The sequence below is a fragment of the Bos mutus genome, chromosome 21, assembly GCF_027580195.1.
Source record: "Bos mutus isolate GX-2022 chromosome 21, NWIPB_WYAK_1.1, whole genome shotgun sequence".
NCBI classification, from domain to species: Eukaryota; Metazoa; Chordata; class Mammalia; order Artiodactyla; family Bovidae; genus Bos; species Bos mutus.
This window is the reverse complement of record NC_091637.1, coordinates 29,818,046-29,836,595: the sequence shown is the minus strand read 5'-3', so window position 1 is coordinate 29,836,595 and position 18,550 is coordinate 29,818,046. Positions and strand designations below refer to the sequence as shown.

Sequence of the window (18,550 nt, the reverse complement as noted above, 5' to 3'; positions counted from 1 at the left end):
CATGCCAGTCTGTGACCACCATGCCCCTCTGCCCACTCTGAATACTTGGAGCAGCCATCCTTGGTAGCAAGCTGAGCCAAGATGAAACAAGGCATCTAAATGGGTAGAGGAAAGCATACAGCTCAATTCGTTTGGGAATTCTTTATTTGTGTAAACCGAAGGGTCACCGATGATTAGCACAATTCAATAAAACAGAAGCAGCAGCAGTTTAAACAGAATAAAATACATATAAGATATTTGTCTGGTTTCGAGCTTCAAAAAAGGACCCAGACAGGAGTATTGGTTGTGGTTAAAACTCCCCCCCGTGACAAGGTAAAGCCACAGGTTGGAGATGTTACACGAGGGCCAAGGAGGACATGAGCTGCCTTTGGTTTGGACCAAAGAGTTCATGAAAACAGTGACTCAGTTTCTGAAGATTAAAGACAAATCATGCTAAAGGTGAGGACTGGAGGAAGGATGGGGAGGTGCCTGAAGGTCAAAAGCTGAGCCAAGCCCCAGGGTGGCACGATTTTGTGAATCAATTCAGGCTGAGTTTGCAGCTCCTCTTTCCCTGGTGGTGCTGAGGCAGAGGGTGGTGATTTGGTGCTTTGGGGAAGGAGAAGCCAGTGAAATGTAAAATTAATAGCCAGTACTCCAGGTTCCTCAATTGCAGTCAAAATTTATATGGTGAGGCCTGTTAGCCCTATCAGCGGGAGCATGGTCCACTTCTGGACAGCGCCATACAGGCTGCGGAAGAGGGACTGCTCCCAGGTCCGAGTCAGGGTCCCCCAAGGGACCAAGGGACAGGAGATCGAGGGCTGTGTTAGGCACCATGCTTGATATATGTCCAGTGAAAAGGAAGGACCACCCCTTCACTTCATTAAAAGCTCTTACCAAGAACAGTAAATCTCAAGATAACAAAAATAACTGAACACACAATCCACTTGTGTCTTTATACCCAATATATTACCCGTATCCTCTGAACAAAAATTACATCTCTCATTATATATTCTCCGATCCAAAGTCTTTATTTATACTCAGTAATTCATGTAAAGTACAAATTAGTCTTTACTTTCCATATCACTAAGAAATATACCATATTCACTGTTTTTGATGTAAACTTTCCCAGGAAATTTCTCTTGTGCCCATTTAGTTTTATAAGAATATCCTCTCATGCTATTATGCCAACATTCTACTTTATCTCCATTATATTTTTCGTAAACCAAGAATATCAGTGTTTTTCTTTAAAAAGTTAGATGTTTTCTCTTAGTATTTCTGTATCATGATATTTACAGTGAAAGAAAAACTATTTTAACTGAAGCATAAAATGGTTAACAACAGCAAATGATAACGGTTCACTTGAGAGTTTACAAAAAAATGTATACCAGATAGACGTTTAATAAATAAAACAAGCACTTGGAAGAAGTCCTTTGAAAGCAGGCCTGGGGACATTACCTGCATCCTCTGCACAGATTTTTAAGAAAAAAGGCCAGGTCTAAAAATGTACTCTGTCAAGAAACAAGCAAGAAATGCATAAATGCATACACAATGGGAAGTATTCTAACACAGGCTGACGTGGCGTCCACTAGGAGTGACTGATGCAGATACCATCCGTAGAAGCCTTAATCTAAATCTTTTACTCGGCGACAGATTTCTTCTGTGAAGTCCGAGCACTTTGAATTGCCTCCCAAATCTTTGGTTAAGCTCTGAGAAAAGGAAAAAGCAAAGACAGAAAATGTACCCACATGTTAAACTGAAGTAAAAAACGTTTTTATTTAAAGTCCTCAGTGAGACACCAGCTGAGTGAGTTACCTGGCTACTCTCTCATTTAGTTCCTCATTTCAAAGTGAGACAGGTTCTACCACCATCCACCTACCCTAGGCGGACTTGGAAAAGCTAACTGGATAGTGTATGCAGAAACACGGCGAGAACAAGATCAAGTCTCTTGGGACTTCCCTGGTGGCCCAGTGGTGAAGAATCTGCCTTCCAGTGCAGGGGACATGGGCTCAATCTCTGGTCAGGGAACTAAGATTCCAGGAGCTGCAGAGCAACTAAGCCTGCGCACCACAAGAACCCCACTAGCATGCCTCAACAAAGACCCAGCACAGCCAAAATTGAAAAACAAAAGAAGATGCTCTCACCCCAAAGGGAAGGAGGGATGCTTTCCAAAAATTTTCCCTTGATCTGTACAATAGATTCTAAGGAAGCATTTGATCATGGACATTTCATTGACAGCAAATCTAAACAAGAGGTTGCAAAAATCTCTGGGGGAATTTAAGTTTGTTTTTTAAAAAACACATTTTGACCTATTTGGGGAGGCCGAGAAACCAATACTAGGGAAGTATTTAAATTACTAACTCAACTCCCCTCTTCAGGATTGAAATCCTCCCATTTCCCCTGTTTTCTACCAGCTTATGCTCTTTACTCCCAAACAGAACTCAATATATTTAATTCTCTCATCTCATCACATCCTATGCAATTTAAAGAGCCTACTGTGTAATTTAGGCATCTCTCTGCTGGGTTCTGTGAGTAGCTTCTCTAATACAGCGTCAGAACAAAAAATATATATAAGCACATGCCCTTCAATATGACTATATCAGGCTGTTAAAAACAAGCTTGGGTTTCTTATATTTTGGCCACAGAAATTTCAAAGTACAGAATTTTTTTAAAAGTAAGCAGCAAACCTTGTGCTAAGTGAAGTAAGGCAGTCTGAACAGTACAAGTGTGTGACTCAGCTGACGTGAGGTACCTAGAGCAATCAGATTTCTAGAGACAGAAAGTAGAATGGTGCTCGCCAGAGGCTGAGGCAACAGCAGAAAATAGGGAAATCATTGTTTAATGGGGACAGTTTCAGTTCAGGAAAATGAAAAAGTCTGGAGATGGATGGTGGTGAAGGTCACACAACAATGTGAAAATACTGGGTATTTAATACCCAATAGACTGTGCACCTCAGAAATTATTAAAGTGGTCAATGTTGTATTATGTGTACTTTATCCTTTTTTAAAATGATAACTTGAAAAAAATGAAGAGATCTCAGGCTAAGGATCAGCCTTTCGGGCCCAGCCTTGTAAAGCCATGATCTCCTCCATTCTCCCACTTTCAGAATAATCGATCACAACCCTCCCACGGGCCACAACCGCTTATGGAAACAGTGAAACTTGTTGGGTAAGAGCCAGACTAGGTGTGAACCCCAACTCTGCCAGTTAGGAGCTGTGAGACCTTGGACAAACTTCCTCATCTATGTGCTCAGTCACTTTAGTCATGTCTGACTCTCTGAGACCCCATGGACTGCAGCCCGCCAGGCTTCTCTGTCCATCGGATTTTCCAGGCAAGAATACTGGAGTGGGTTGCCATGCCCTCCTCCAGGGGTTCTTCCCAACCCAGGGATTGAACCTGTGTCTCCTGCATTGGCAGGTGGGTTCTTTACCACTAGCGCCACATAGGAAGCCCTCATCTCTCAAATGGGCTTAACTACAGTATCTATGCCACAGAGTAGTAGAAATTTGCTCAGATTTTATATATATATTTATATACACACACACACATATATATAGAGTATAAGATCATGTAAGTATTCAAGTATTAGCCATTAATACATCTATTAAACTTCTATATTACTTTTATATCACAGATGCATTTAAAGTAACACAGAGCACCACTGTATTACAGACACGTCTATATCTGTATCTACTGCTAGATTTCCAGCTCCTTGAGGTCTGAGACCTTATCTTATTCCTTATTTTATTATATCCTCCATACCTCATAATGTATGCAACAGATGTTTGCTGGAAAGAGGAAAAAGCTACTGAGAAAAATTACTGGACTTAGCCAAGACCCCATGGGTAGCAACAGGATAAGCAGGTCTGCCCTGCTCTGACCCCCACATCACTGTCCTTCCCACTGCACACTGGTGCCCTTGCCTCGGTGCTTCTCAGCCCTCCCCTGATGAAACGCATGGGTCCTCCCTTCAGAAGAGGCAACATGTGCACCCATCCTGAGTTCACCCAGGGAGCCTGCGTTAGGAATGCCTGCTTGATGTCCAATCCTTTGGCCTTCTTGAGAAGAACCATCATCTGTCCTTCACATACAAAACCCAAGGAGGAAATGAATTTCACCCAGCCCAAGTACGGCAAGATCACCAATACCTTTCCATCCTTAATTGTAGCAAAACACGCCGTCTCAATCTTCGCAGCGTGGTCAAAAAGCCCCATGTGGCGCAGCATCATCACGGCGCTGAGCAGGAGGGCTGTGGGATTGGCCATGTCCTTGCCCGCAATGTCCGGGGCGGTCCCGTGAACCTGCAGGGGTCGGGGTGGGGCAGTCAGAAGGGGGACAAAAGCAAACGGCTCTCCTCCGGGGAAGCTGGGCTCTTAATCAGCTTTCCTCTCTGATGGAAAATAGCTACGGAACAGCTATCCAGACACAGGTTTTAGAAATAAAGCCTCAGAAAAATGAAGAGCTAAAGTAATTTTTTTTAAGTGTAAAAAGATGAACAAACAATCTTATCCAGTGAACTTCTGGTAAAATATTTTAACTGAGGAAGGAAACACAATAAATAATAAGGATTACAAAAGAAATCAGTGGGAAATGAATGAATCAACTGAGCTTATACAAAAAGCTAAACAAAGCTTCACTTTCTTTTGACAACTGGAAAAACTCAAGAGTTAACAGATATTTATGCAGATAATCCCTCTTGGATTCTCACGTCACTCTGACTTGAATTCAGCTTCAGGTGTCACCAGGGTCCTTACCGACTCGAAGATTGCAACTCCATTGGCTCCAATGTTGCCGCTTGGTGTCACACCAAGACCTCCAATCAATCCCGCACACAGGTCACTGTGGGCAGAAAAGCATTTCAAAGGACATTTTGAAAAACAAAACAGCTCACCTAGTGGTCAGACTTCTATCTTTACATACCATTCTCCACTAGGAGAACCTTGGGCTCCTTGAAGAAACAGCTGATTTCAGGACTAGTCAGGAACATATAGTATGAGCCTGAAGCACCTTACTGTGCCAGAGAGCAAATAAGGGGCTTTGTCAAGAGGGCACAGACACGGCTCTGAGGGACTGACACTGGCCAAGTCTGTGCAATCTAAGCACCAATATCAGTGACGATAGTGAGGGACAGAACCCCTGAGTAAAACAGAAGCCGAGAGTCCAAACTGACATAGGTAAGTCAGTAAACAAATCAGACAGAAGGAAAAGCTTATCCTTACAATAGAATGCCAACTAATAGATGTAAAAGGAATGATGGGTTTACAAAAGCACCATTTGGCCACCAGCATGTATGTGTGTGGAGACAGAGAAATGAGGAGGAGGAAGGAGGGAGTAATAAAGTCAGTCTGATAAAAATGTTAACATTTGGTGAATGTGGTGCTGAGTACACAGGATTTCTTTGTGCTGTTCTTGCAACTTTCCTGTAAGTCTGAAATTATGCCAAAAGTTACCCCCAAAAAAACCTTGTAAAAATGAACACCCACCTTCCTAGCTATACATGATAAAACACTGAAATCAACCAACCAACCAATAAAATATCTGTAAAGTGGGAAGAGGGAACTAATGGTCAGGGAACTACAGTCCAGAGCTAATTTGGCAAATGAACAAAGGAATAACCTACCCAACATGTAACCATTATCACCACCTGCACTATCAGAATTCAACTCATATCTTCTAACAAACGCTATTTTTTATAACCCTTGATTAAAATTCTTAAGCCACAATTTATTTTAGAACATTTATAAATAAACTGTAGGCTAAAAGGGTGCAGCCAGACTTACCTAAGGATGTCTCCATACAAATTTGGCATAACAAGAACATCAAACTGGGACGGGTCTTGGACCATCTACAAAAAATGCATTTGTGCATTCAGTAATCAAAAACTGCACCACATGTACACACTATACACCACAAAACATAGCAGGTAAGTGTGAATATATACTTACATTCAAACATACTGTATCAAGGTACATCTCATTAAATTTAATATCTTTACAGTTTTCTGCAACTTCCCTGCATTTTTGCAGAAAAAGCCCATCTGACATTCGCCTGTATTTAATCAAATAAAAATTGTTGAAAGCAAAGACTTGCAGAGAGAGAAAGATCAAATCAGAGAAGTAAAGTTCAAGAAACTCAAGTTCCAGAAGCCAAGATGTCTGATTTCAATTAGAGTAAAAAAATTTTGGGGGGCAATCAGTAAAATGCAAATTTAAATGTTGGGATACTTCTGGAAGCACAGAAGGGTATAAAATGTAAAGTAGTTTGATCATAATGAAGAAGACTATATTTTTGTAGTGTTACCTAGCAAGAATTAAGAAATATCTATTAATAAGGAAATGCTAAAATTGCCTTAACAAGGTTAACTTACTCAATTATTTAAATAGTTTTACTATTTTACATGCTCAACACTTTTCTTAGGTTAGGAAACCTGCTTCATAACACACCAAGTTAACCTTTACTGCACTAGAGATGAGGAGAATTCAAATTGCTAGAATGATACATTGGATCAGATTAGCACTATGAGCACTATTTTAAGCTCCTGAACAGGTGGCCATTTCAGAAACATTCCTGCTAGTCCCCTCCTAACACAGGAACAACTGCCCTTTTATTCACGTGACTAGCTAACTGGCCACCTCATCTGGGGATCTGGTCTCTCTGGCTTCCTTCTCTTCCCCTCCCTTAAACTGCCGAGACCGGAATTCCTGCTCCTTCCAAACTTGTTCATCACCCACCCGAGGAAACACATTAAATAGGAGACTCTGACACAAGAGCAATGCCCGACCCTCTGACTGGCTGCAAGGCCATCTTCCAGAACTATCAGGAAGCAGTGAGCAAGCTGCAGAGAGGAAAAGCAAGCCCTGCCACTGCTTGGCACCCACACAGCTGGAGGGAGCACCGCCCACTGGGACTCACATGATGTTGGCTTTGTGCACGGCTGTGACGTTGCTCCGGTGGTTGTTCCGTGCGTATTCAAATGCAAACTCCGCGATGCGCTTGCTCGCTGCCTCAGTGATGAGCTTGATACTCTGCACAACTCCATCCACGATCTGAAAGAGAGGAAGCCCTGTCTTGTTGAAAGGGTGTGGCTCTAGACTGCCGGTGTGTGCAGACAACACCATCTGTGCCAAGCCTGCACGGCGCCAGCTGCCAAGGCGAGCATCATGCATATGGCATGTCGGCAGGGTTAGTCATGTTCACCCCAGCCCAGTGAGCCACGTATTATAAGCTCCACTGCACAGATGAGGAAAACCGAGGTACAGAGATGGTCACCCATGAAGCTGAGGATTCAAACTTCAAACAGAGGACAAGTTCCCAAGCCTGTGCCCTGAAGCACCACGCTCCCTCCCCCAGGCATCCTTTTGAGGCCACAAGACAAATACCCACAACTCCTCAATGAGTGAAAGGGAACTGTCTTTGGGAAATATTTTCACCTGGGAATTTGAACAACAGTCCCAAGTACACAGAAAGCAACCTAACTAAAAATGAAAAAGTATCCAAATGAACATACCACATGCTCGATTCCACTGTATTCTCCTTCCGTGTTCTCTCGAATGGTGACAATATTTACATCATGGTAAGGGGTTTTATAGCCTTCGATTGAGACACATGGTCGGACATTTGCATAAAGGTCAAATGTTTTACGCAGCAATAAATTCATAGATGGGTGACCAGCAGCTATTGGTGTTTTTAAAGGGCCTATAATAAAGAAGAATATGCAGATGACAACAAAATACATTCTGGTCTTTTCTTTTTCTTTATAAACCCAAGCTCATAATGTTGACACTTGTCCCTCAGCATCAAGTAGGGGAAGGGACCTAGCAGATACCAAAATCCATGGATGCTCAAGTCCCTTATAAAATAACACAGTATTTGCATATAACCTACACACATCCTCCTTTAACAACCCACTCCAGTGTTCTTGCCTGGAGAATCCCAGGGACGGCGGAGCCTAGTGGGCTGCCGTCTATGGGGTCGCACAGAGTCAGACACGACTGAAACGACTTAGCAGCAGCAGCAGCAGCAGACTACTTATAGTACCTAACACGATGTAAACGACTATGTTAATAGTTGCCAGTGGAAATATTCAAGTTTTGCTTTTTGGAACTTTCTGGAATTCTTAATATTTTCAATACGTGGTTGGTTCATGTTATTCATGAATGCACAATGCATGGATATGGAGGGCCAACTGTATTTGAAATTCTGATTTTCATTTTTTCCACTATTCCATCAGAGCTGTATTTAGGATCCTTTCTTTGGACATGAAGTAGCTGTGTGACACGTCTAACATGCATGCTTCATGAAACGAGGGACACTTTTACCAGCATCATTTGAAAGGACAGACAGGGGCTCTGTTTCTAAGTCTGATGCCCTCTTCATCATAAATGAGCCCACGCATAGCTGGTCACTCTCAGGCAGCAGTGAGCACACGCTACACACCCTGTAAAAATGTCTTCTGCCTCTAACTTGACCCTCTGCTTCAGATTCAGATATGGAAGAAATTTCCTCAGTGAAGCTTTCTGGAATATCAACTGCACTGAACACCGACTGCCTGAGGACCAGGCACTGTATCATGTCCCTGACATTAGCTAATCCTATGACACCACCTCCCCAGTGCTTGATTCCAATCTGTCACATGCCAGTGTTTTGAATCATGGCCTGGAGCATGTATAAGCCAAAATTAAAAATCATGCAAAAGATAAACCCAGGTAGAGATAAATACAACGCCTGTCACAGAAATCAATAATAACGATCATATCACATCAGCACTACCTTTCAAGCCCATCTTGTTCTTATCCATGGACTCTTTGGCTTCTGGAGGGATCATCCACTTGCCTCCCGGACCTTGAATGGCGGTGACGCTTCGCTCCTCCCACTGAATAGGTGCCTAGATGCCACACCACAGAGCACAGTGAACTGGAAAGAACTATATGTGACTCACATTCACACTGCAGCTATAAACAGACTTCTTCAACTTTGGATGCAACTGGTGAAAACACATACAGTAAAGGTCCAGAAGGTTCCTGGCATGCAAGAAGAGATGTCATTCTCCAGCATGCCCAGAGAGATTCTCCACATTACCCTTGTCCAGTCATCACTCCTAGCTGCCACCTGCCCATCTTTTTTTCACAATGACTCTTAGCGTGGCTATAATTAGAATATCGTAACGAGCAGAGAAATAGGATTCATGGAAGTATCACATAGTACTGATACGTGGATGAACTTTGAAAACATTATGCTAAGTGCAAAGAGCCAATCATAAAAACCATGTAATTTTAACATTCTATTTATATGAAGAGTCCAGAATAGGCAAATCTACAGAGAGAGAAAGTAGATTAGTGGTTGCCTAGGGCTGGTGATGGGAGTGGGTAGGGTGGGAGAGATAAGGGTCATGGGGAATGACTGCTGATGAGTATGGGGTTTCTTTTTGAGTGATGAAAATGTTCTAACATTAGATTGTGGTAATAATTACACAAATCCATGAATGAAATGAACTGCATACTTTACATGATGAACTGAACAGTATATGAATTAAATCTCAATAAAGCTGTTAAGAAAAAAAAAAGAAATATTATATAACCTATAAAGGCAGGAATTTTAAGGTATAAACCAGTGCTATCCTTTCTTTTCACCCACACTTTTCATTGTGTACACACACATCTGACAGCCAACAGGCAATGCACTAGTAAGAGGAACCATAGGAAGAGGAACCAGAGCAAGACGGTCCTGGCTCACTGGGAGCTCACAGCAGACAGTGAGCAGAGTTCAGCTCCCTCAGAGAACGCTTTTGCATAAGCATCATTTCCTCTGTAGGAGTTTTAATTAGAAATGCATATAGAAAAACAATGTATATTCAGCATAAATAAATCAAATTCCTTGACTTTTATCTGTTGGTATCAAAATTAACCACTTATTTAATTTTATATATTATTTCACCTAGCAGCTATAAATAGCAATAATAAAGCATCAGGTCAAACAAAATCCAACTTTCCTAAATTCCCACTTTTAAATATCTACCTGCATTGAAGGATAGACTATTTGATAATAATATCTCATATTTGGTATTACCACACCAGAAAAAAAACTTTCAGAATCGCCTACATATCAATAGTTTTTTGAAATATCTATTCTGTTTTCTAAGAAGGTAGAATGAGGGAGACAGGTGCCTTGGCAGGACTTAAAGACCTTAAACCAAGGCAGAGTTCAAAAATCTATAAAAATTACAGTACTACTTGGATTCCTTTACACATAACTGATGCCAATGCAGTAGCTTAAACCGTTCACAATGATGGCAGCAACAACACTCTTCAAGTCAGAATCTGTGAAGTTTTAATGAGAGACCTCGCCAACTTCACACAAATGTGAACAATTCATCCTAAGAGTTCATAGACTCCAAATGGCTAAGAAAACTTTTGTACAATTTATTATCAAAAGTATGTAAGCCCACTTACTTTGGCAGCATCAAAAATCTTCATAACTGCAGCAGAAATTTCTGGGCCAATTCCATCTCCTGGAATTAAAGTTACTGTCTTAACCTGAATATAAGAAATCATCAGAGGAGACAGTCAGAACTGATTTTTGAAGGTTTAAAAAAAGAACATCGTTCAAAAAGAAATCCAGTTTAGGGGTTCTTAACTCATAAGAAATGCCTTTAAGAAAACAGACCTACCTCCCAATAGCTCATCAAAGTGGAGGCAAGAATCAAGAGATGGCCACAACTCTACTTCCTAGCTGAGTCCAGAGGTTTCAAAAAGAACTTAAGCAATGCTCTCCAGAGAAAACAAAAATAAACTACCAAGTAAACTTCCCAAGTGAAATTTCTTTTCAGACAAACTACGAAGAGACCACTTTGTTCAAGTCTGTAAAACCAAGGAGAGCAAAACATTTCAACAGTGTTCTCTCACTAAAATTTAGAGGGTTTCCTATGAAGGCAGGCATATTCCTCTCCAACAGGAGGCTAGAAATTTCCATTTCTCATGCAACTCATTCAGTCTTATAAAACACTCTCAGACACCTCCAGAGTAGCACTGTGGTCTATTTTGACACGCAGAAAATCAGACTTCACATCAAGAGAGGGTCTGTTTTCCTGAGTTCCTTTATAAAACTGGCCCCTAATGACAGCAGTAATCCAAATAAGCCCAGTGAAGTTAATTTGGAACCATTAAGAATATGGTATGTGATCATGCCTGCAATGTCTGAATCACACATTGAATGACAAAGTGATCTATAATGTAACATCAATGATTTAGTGCAAAGGCTTCAAATAGAATAAAGCCAGCATTTCAAACACAGGAAAAAAAAAATATGTAAAGGGAAATGATGAGAGGATTTAAGTGAGGGCTTCCATGTGGAAACTAAATATGTCATTATTTGTGGACTTTCCCCTACCTAGAAGTTTGGCCCAGACAATGGTCCCTGGCATTTCTCAGTTCTGGCATTTCTCAGTTCTAGTTGCCTATGCTGGTTTGGCTAAGCTAGACAAAATAATCTAGGATGGAAACAATTTTCTCTAAGAATTAAAAAAATAAAAGCTTAGATTAAAAAAAAAAAATCACCGATTCATTTCCCTGGTCTTTTAGCTTCCAGTGATCCTGCCCAAGGGGCTTCCCAGGTGATTCAGTGGTAAACAATCTGCCTGCCAGTGCAGGAGACTGGGGTTTGATCCCTGGCTTGGGACTATCCCTGGAGAAGGAAATGGCAACCCACTCCAGTATTCTTGCCTGGAAAAATCCCATGGACAGAGCAGCCTGGTGGGCCACAGCCCATGGGGTCACAAAGAGTTGGACAGGACTCAGCAAGCACACATGATGTTCCCTAAGCAGGTGGACTAATTATTTCTGAATTTAGCTATACAATGGAAGGATGCTTTTTTAAAAATTAGTTTCTCTTATTTCTCTCAAATATAACCGCCTTCCCACCAGGATAACATAAATTTTAATGGAAAACCTGAAAATTAAGTAATAGCAGAGAGCAATGATCATCTCATTAGCTTTCAGAATGCATCTGAAATGCTAACAAGCCTCTTTCTGCATCTTTTGTAGCAAAAGCAGAGCCAAAAGAACCCCTTTGGCTTCTTCTTCCTGTTCTCCCAACATGTAATACAAAATGTCATCAGGCCACCAGAAAAATCTACTTTACTTCCAGAGTTCAGAAAGTAAATGGAAAAAAAAAAAAAAATGTACTATGCTCTTATAAATACCTCATGGGGTAAGATGTTATATGGGAGTATAGGAATTATGAATCCAAATCAGATTCTGTAAAAAGGAGGTAAAATAAAAACATACGGGAAGTCACTGACCCACAGTCTTAGAATGCTCTAAAAATGTGGTATCAGTTTTTAAAGCACACAACTCTAATGCAGGGAATTCTAAAAGCAGCAGATTTAATGAGAAACAGATGATCCGTTAACAGGAAAGTCTATGAAGACTATGTAAGGAACATATCAATACATATAAGCCTATAGGGCTTACAGATATTTGAGGCATTCTTAATTGGTGATCAATCTACTGTTTTCAGGGAAGCTTACAAAATAAAAATGCGAAGCAGGTTTTGAAGCTTCTCAACAATTTTCTTTCAACTTGTGCTAGTTTGGAAAAAAACTGTCTTATCCAAATGAGATTGTGAAATAAAGTAACAGGCTCAAGGGTAATTTCTATCTATTTTTAAACAAGCCTCCTTCAAGATATTAATGTGACAGGCTTATATAGCCAGCTATAATACAATCTTTTTTAAAATGTACAAGTGACCTAATAGATTTACACATGTTCATCAGTAACTTAAATGTGTAAGTATGGCCACTTTTCCCCAATTTTAAATAAATGGAGATTAAATGCCATATAATAAATGCATTAGAGCACTTTTCTTGAGAAACTTCTAAAAGGGAAAAAATAAAAGACATAATTATACTCACACCACCAGCAAAACCTCTGGTCACCTGTTTTTGGTTGTGGAATGCCCCCAGCAGCCGAGAGACCTACATTTAATATCAACAAAGAAATGTCATGCACAGAATTAACCACATAGTGTTAAAAGGCAGACATGGCACCGTCTCTGACAGCTGACAATGCTGCAGCTCACATAGATAAATTCAGGAACTTCCGAGGAATATTTTTCTCATGTATTAGCTCAACGTAGCAAGCTCTCTTGGATTTGAAAACCAAAATTTTCAGTTTACCTTTGCTCTGAGAATTTAAGTACTATATATGTACTTTTAAAGTCGATTTTATCAATATAAGTCGTCAAAAGATGTTGAAAATAGAATGAAACTCTACTTTTTTTAAACTCAAACACTGAATTTTCCTCAGATGGTCTGGACAGTTTTATGTCCACATTCTTAACCACTGGATCAATTTGGGGGTCACACACACCGTAGGAAAACTATCACTAATTTTAAGAGCCAGCAGGGTCCTTATGAATCCCAGAGCCCAACTCACTCATTATACAGTAGAAACAGTGGGTCCAAAGAGTAGGGATTTGTCTAAAGCCACAGAGAGACCACAAACAGACCAGAATCTGGGTCTCCTAACTCCTATTCCAGGGCTCCTCCAGTTACACACTCTGCCTATTCTTCTCCCATGAAGATTAAGAAATTATACTTTGTAATAAAAATCTAACGAAGTTTATTCAATACCATCTTGACATGCATCATACAGAATGAAGATTTTACATAAATTATCTACTTTGGACAATATAGGTAATGCCATCATTATTGTTAATTGCTGGGATGGGGAAAGATATAAAAAAATAAATAAATGTGACCTACTAACCCCATTTGGAGAAGGAAATGGCAACCCACTTCAGTACTCTTGCCTGGAGAATCCCATGGACAGAGAAGCCTGGCAGGCTACAGTCCATGGGATCACAAGAGTCGAACACGACTTAGTGACTAAACCACCACCGACTCCACTACCCAAAGATGTTGCCATTGGTACATCTTTTTCCACTTAACACTATGACATACCAGAAATATAAATTCTAAAAGGTTATTTTGAACTTCAATAATTCAGTTCTTGAAAATTGGTACAAAGTCACATTACATTATAATACACAGAATATAATAAAAGAAATTGGCTACATAGACCAAAGGTATTAAAACTAAAATTCATTAAAAGTTTTAAAGGTTAACTTTTTTTCATGCTAGATACATGAGCAAAGATACATTTGTTATATCCTTAGTCTTCCTTTTGGGGGACAGTTCTTATAAGTCCTGAACCTTTGGCTGTAATATCAGCATGTAGTAAAGCGACACTAACGGCCAAGGAGCTGAGAACAGGTTGTATCCTCTAACCCAGCAACTAGTTATCTCTCTGGACTGAAAATAAAATAAAAGATAGGGCATGACCCCAAAGAATACGCTATGCCAAAACTACTGGCCAAAAACTCAGCCCTAGAGCGTGGTTCATCCACCAGCAAATGGGCTATTGGAAGGAAGGGAGACCACTTTAAGGCTATGTTATAAAATCTGCGTGGGTCCTTCTCCCCACCCTTCAAAAAGAGACAAAAAACATTCACTCAAAACAGGCCCATGTCTTTGTGGCAAAAGACCCAACCAAACTAACTGATTTAAAATGTAAATCCACAAGGCAAAGATTTTCATGTTTTGTTCACTGCTTTTCCATCTCCAGTACCTAGAAAGTGCCTGGTTCATAGTAGGTGCTCAGAATACTTTTGGAAAAACTGAATCCAGTCTCAAGTATCGCCCTATCTGATGAGTTCCCAGCCACTCCAGCAAACAGCTTCAATACTTGCAATAGCTTTCTCTTAACAATCTGTCTTTTCCATTTTTGTCATCTCTCCTTTGTGACCTTAAAAGTAAGGCAGTACTGCATCTAAATCACCCAGAACTTAAAGTAAAACAAGATTTTTTAAAGCACAGACTGTCTTCTACTTTATATTGTACTTGTATAATATACATACATAGTTGTATGTATTATATACATATATTACATCATTTTATTTTTTATAAAACCTGGGGAGATTGTATTAGTAGCCCTTTTCAGGTAAGGAGACCAAGACCAGGCTCACAGAATATGGACTGAACCTGTGACTTCACACACAGCACCTCATTTCCTTTTTTACCTTCATCCTCCAACTTAAAAACATATAAATACACTCTTGAAAGTATGACAGGTACTCAATAAAAGCCTGCTAATGGGAAACTGCCTCATTATAATTATAGAATTTTAGAGCCAGAAAGGTCTTTAGAAACCCTTTAATTTTCTCTAAATAAACCTTCTTTAGAAAAAAAAAAAAATATATATATATATATGTATATAAGCTTATACAGATCTTTTTCAAATAGAACCTGAAATGGAACTCTTAATAGAGGACTTATTTTGACTGAAACTCACAACCCAGCTCAGCATCCTGGGACGTCAACTTCAGAGGCACTGCCTACTCCAGTCCCTAAAGGGAGCATCCAAGGCACCACCTACTCCAGTCCCTAAAGGGAGAAACTGGACCACAAAGGTCAAATGACTGCCAGAGGTCAAATGACTGCCAAAGGTCACACTGGGAGTCCATGTCAGAGAACCTCATCATCTGATTCCACAACCCAACACTTTCTGAATACCTACTGCATAGTTTTTTCCTTAGAGACCACACTAAGGGAAAAACAAATTTACTAGCACTTTACTAGCTGTTTTAGTCTCTCATTCTGAACTCTTATGTATCGATCAAAGATAATTAGGTGTTAGGTGTAAGGTCAGTGATTGAAGGATTGACTTCTTTTTAGACAATGACACAGAAGTTGCTTTACCTTCAGGAGTGAATGTGAAATAAGTTACCATTACACACAAGCCCAGGTCTGAAGAGGGTAACAAAGCAGAACCCAGTTAGTAAATAAAATGCGGCTACTGATGCCCAACTGTCTGCTTGAAGGCTGTAAGTATGTTGACAGGTAGGAGAGCTTCAGACTTTTGTGTTGCTTCTATATGTATTAGGTGCTCTCACATTATTTTATTCAATCCTCAACAACTCTGTGAAGCAAGTATAGATATTTTACAGATAGCTTATTAAGACTCACAAATGTTAAGTAATTTGCTCAGGGTCACATAGCCAGTCGGTGGCATTGCCAAGATTTAAACCTAAGTCTCCTAAATTTCGGTGTAGAGCACTTTTCACTAAATTAAATGTATGCAAACCTCACTTTAAACTCAAAGCAAGGGAGAAATACAGTATCAACTTTTCTAAAGAAAAAATTAAACTGCTTATGGTAGGTTTTTAGGGGATCATTCTCTAAAAGCAACAGGAGACCTGAGGGCCCATTTTTCCCTCTGCCTATAATTTGTTGTCTGACCTTGACCACAGACAGAGCAGGCAAAATGGGACTTGGAACTGGTAATCCTGAGACACCTGAGTTCCTCTTCCAGTTCTGGCAGGGATTTCCTGTGTGACCTTGAGCAATTACGTTTTCAGGCAAAGTTAGTTCCACTGAGGAACCAAGGAACTGCAGACGGTCTGCAACCCTTTCCAGCTCTGGCAGGCATCCCAGCTGTCAAGGTGAGATCACAGGACTCTCACCAACATAAGGTAAAGGAAAGGCGTTGCTGGTCTCCCTCTCCCAGTCTCTGGGTGCTCAGGTTCCAAGGTGCAACGTGTCCCGTGTCCTTTGAAGGGGAAATAGCTACAACAGCAGACTGGGAAGCGCTCCAAGGGAGAAAAAAATCTGGCAGGAAAATGACCCCGGGATTCCCTCACCTGAGAAAACCTCTCAAGCCCAACGCACGTGCCGGTGGCTAGGGAGGTTACCCGGCCGGGGCCGGAGTAGAGACCGGGGGAAGGCCCGGGTCGTGCTGAGGCGGACTCTGCGCGATCAGCAGGCTGCAGGGCCGCAGCTTCGGAAATAGCCGGGATGGTGGAGCCTGGTCGGCGACTCCGGTGACCTTCCCCGGCTCCGCGCGAGGCCTGGGCTCCGGCCGGGACAGATGCCGGCGGTAGCACTGGGGTCTCATCGGGAACAGGACCGGCGCTCCCCGCCTTGACCTTGATGCTGTCCCCGCTCCAGGCGCGACCTTCCGGGAGCGGGGCTGCCTACACACCGCCTGCGGGCCACCGAGCCAGGCGCACGGGCGGCCGGGACCGGCTCCTTGTCTGTTCCCAGCCAGTCGCGCGCCGCCGTCTTCCCATCGGGGCCCGCGCGCCAGCCCCCGCCCAGCACCCAGCACGCCAGCCAGCCACATGCGGGCCTGCCCGGAGCTCACCTTGGAGATCCACGCGGGCCCTGCCATCGCGTCCACTCCTCTCACCCCGGCGACAGCGGCGGCAGTAGTGCGCAGCCGCCCAGCCAGCGTCTGGAGCCCGCCCCCTCTTGGCCCCGCCCCCTGGAAGCCCCACCCCGCGAGTTCGCGTAGGGGATTTTCCGAGCACGCTCCTGGTCCGGGCCCTGGACAACCGGCTCCGCTGGCCAATCGCCGTGCTCGTCTCGCGGCGGCGGGCAGAGCAGCGACCCGGAAGCTGCTGGCGGGGATCTCTGGCCAGAGTCCTTCCTCTGCCGCTTCATTCATAGATTTCAGTGTTTAGGTGGGCTGTTTGTTCCGCGTCTACTGGATGCCAGTCACTCTTATGGATTTAGAGGATAGAGCTTCTCTTACGGAGTTTACAACCTCAGGGAGGGAGATAGATCATTTACTCGTTTCACAAATGTTTTATTATTTTAACAGCTTTATTGAGGTATAACGTATACGTATAACATATACAATAAAATTCACTCGCTGTAATTTCGCAGTAATTTTCAATAAATGTAAGCACTTGCACAAGCATCACCACAATCCAGTTTTCCAACCTGTGAAAATGCTCCTTGTGCCTATTAGCTGTCAGCCCAGCTTCCCATCCCACGTCCCAGCAACTACCGATCTACTTTCTGTCTTCAAAGCTCTAAACATATTTCTGAGTGCCGCCTAGTTACCAGGCACTGTTCTCAATGGTAATTTTACAGTCCAGTAGAAAAGACAGACGCCAATCAAGTATGACAGAAATATGTAAATGAAAACTGTGATAAGTATCAGAAAGGGAAGGCGCAAGGAGCAATGAGAAGGTAAAATCAGGGGACTTGATTCAAATCTAAGAAAGAGGGAAGAGGAAATAACGTCATATTCCCCGCCCTCCTCATCTTCTCAGCAACCAGAGTCCTGAAGCTCTGCTGATCACAGGTCCCATAGTTGGGTGTCAGGGTGATTTAGACCAAGTCTTCCCACACCACACCCTGAAAAAGGTTCTTTCCAGAGAAGAGCTACTCATCTACCTAGGGAAGTGGTGAATTAGATGCACAAGTGATGCCAGCGGCTTTGATGAGGTAACAAAGTACTGCTAAGTCTGTGGCTTCATCAGGATACAGGGACCTCATCACTCTCTTCTTGGCCTTTGCTCTCATCAGGCCCTGGCAGTTCCCCCCTAAGGTGTTCTCCACAGTGCCCCTCCACTCCACCCCCACTGCCATCATTGCCCTCCTTCAGGACTGACCATCTCATGTCCGGACAACCGAAGCAGCCTCCTCCCCCGACAACCTGCCCCTTCCAATCTTTTCTCCACACAGTCCTCTCCTTCTCTCACAGCTCTGACCACAGCCCATGCCGCCCTA

General features: G+C 42.2%; 1 protein-coding gene across 2 annotated transcripts; it reads right to left on the bottom strand.

The window, feature by feature from the left end:
- Positions 1 to 126: 126 nt before the first annotated feature.
- On the bottom strand, positions 127 to 17,267 carry IDH3A (isocitrate dehydrogenase (NAD(+)) 3 catalytic subunit alpha). 2 transcript variants are annotated; one of them, XM_070358510.1, is made up of 11 exons: positions 17,175 to 17,267; positions 12,884 to 12,946; positions 10,425 to 10,508; positions 8,746 to 8,860; positions 7,484 to 7,671; positions 6,889 to 7,022; positions 5,922 to 6,024; positions 5,757 to 5,821; positions 4,731 to 4,815; positions 4,125 to 4,277; positions 127 to 1,685 (listed from the first exon to the last, which is right to left on the bottom strand). In XM_070358510.1, the coding sequence occupies exons 1-11, from the start codon at positions 17,199 to 17,201 to the stop codon at positions 1,602 to 1,604; spliced, it is 1,101 nt and encodes a 366-aa protein (XP_070214611.1). In that variant the 5' UTR covers positions 17,202 to 17,267; the 3' UTR covers positions 127 to 1,601. The 2 variants fall into 2 exon arrangements, with proteins under 2 accessions (XP_070214611.1, XP_005906665.2); XM_005906603.3 differs by lacking the exon at positions 17,175 to 17,267 and adding an exon at positions 16,672 to 17,072.
- Positions 17,268 to 18,550: the final 1,283 nt, after the last annotated feature.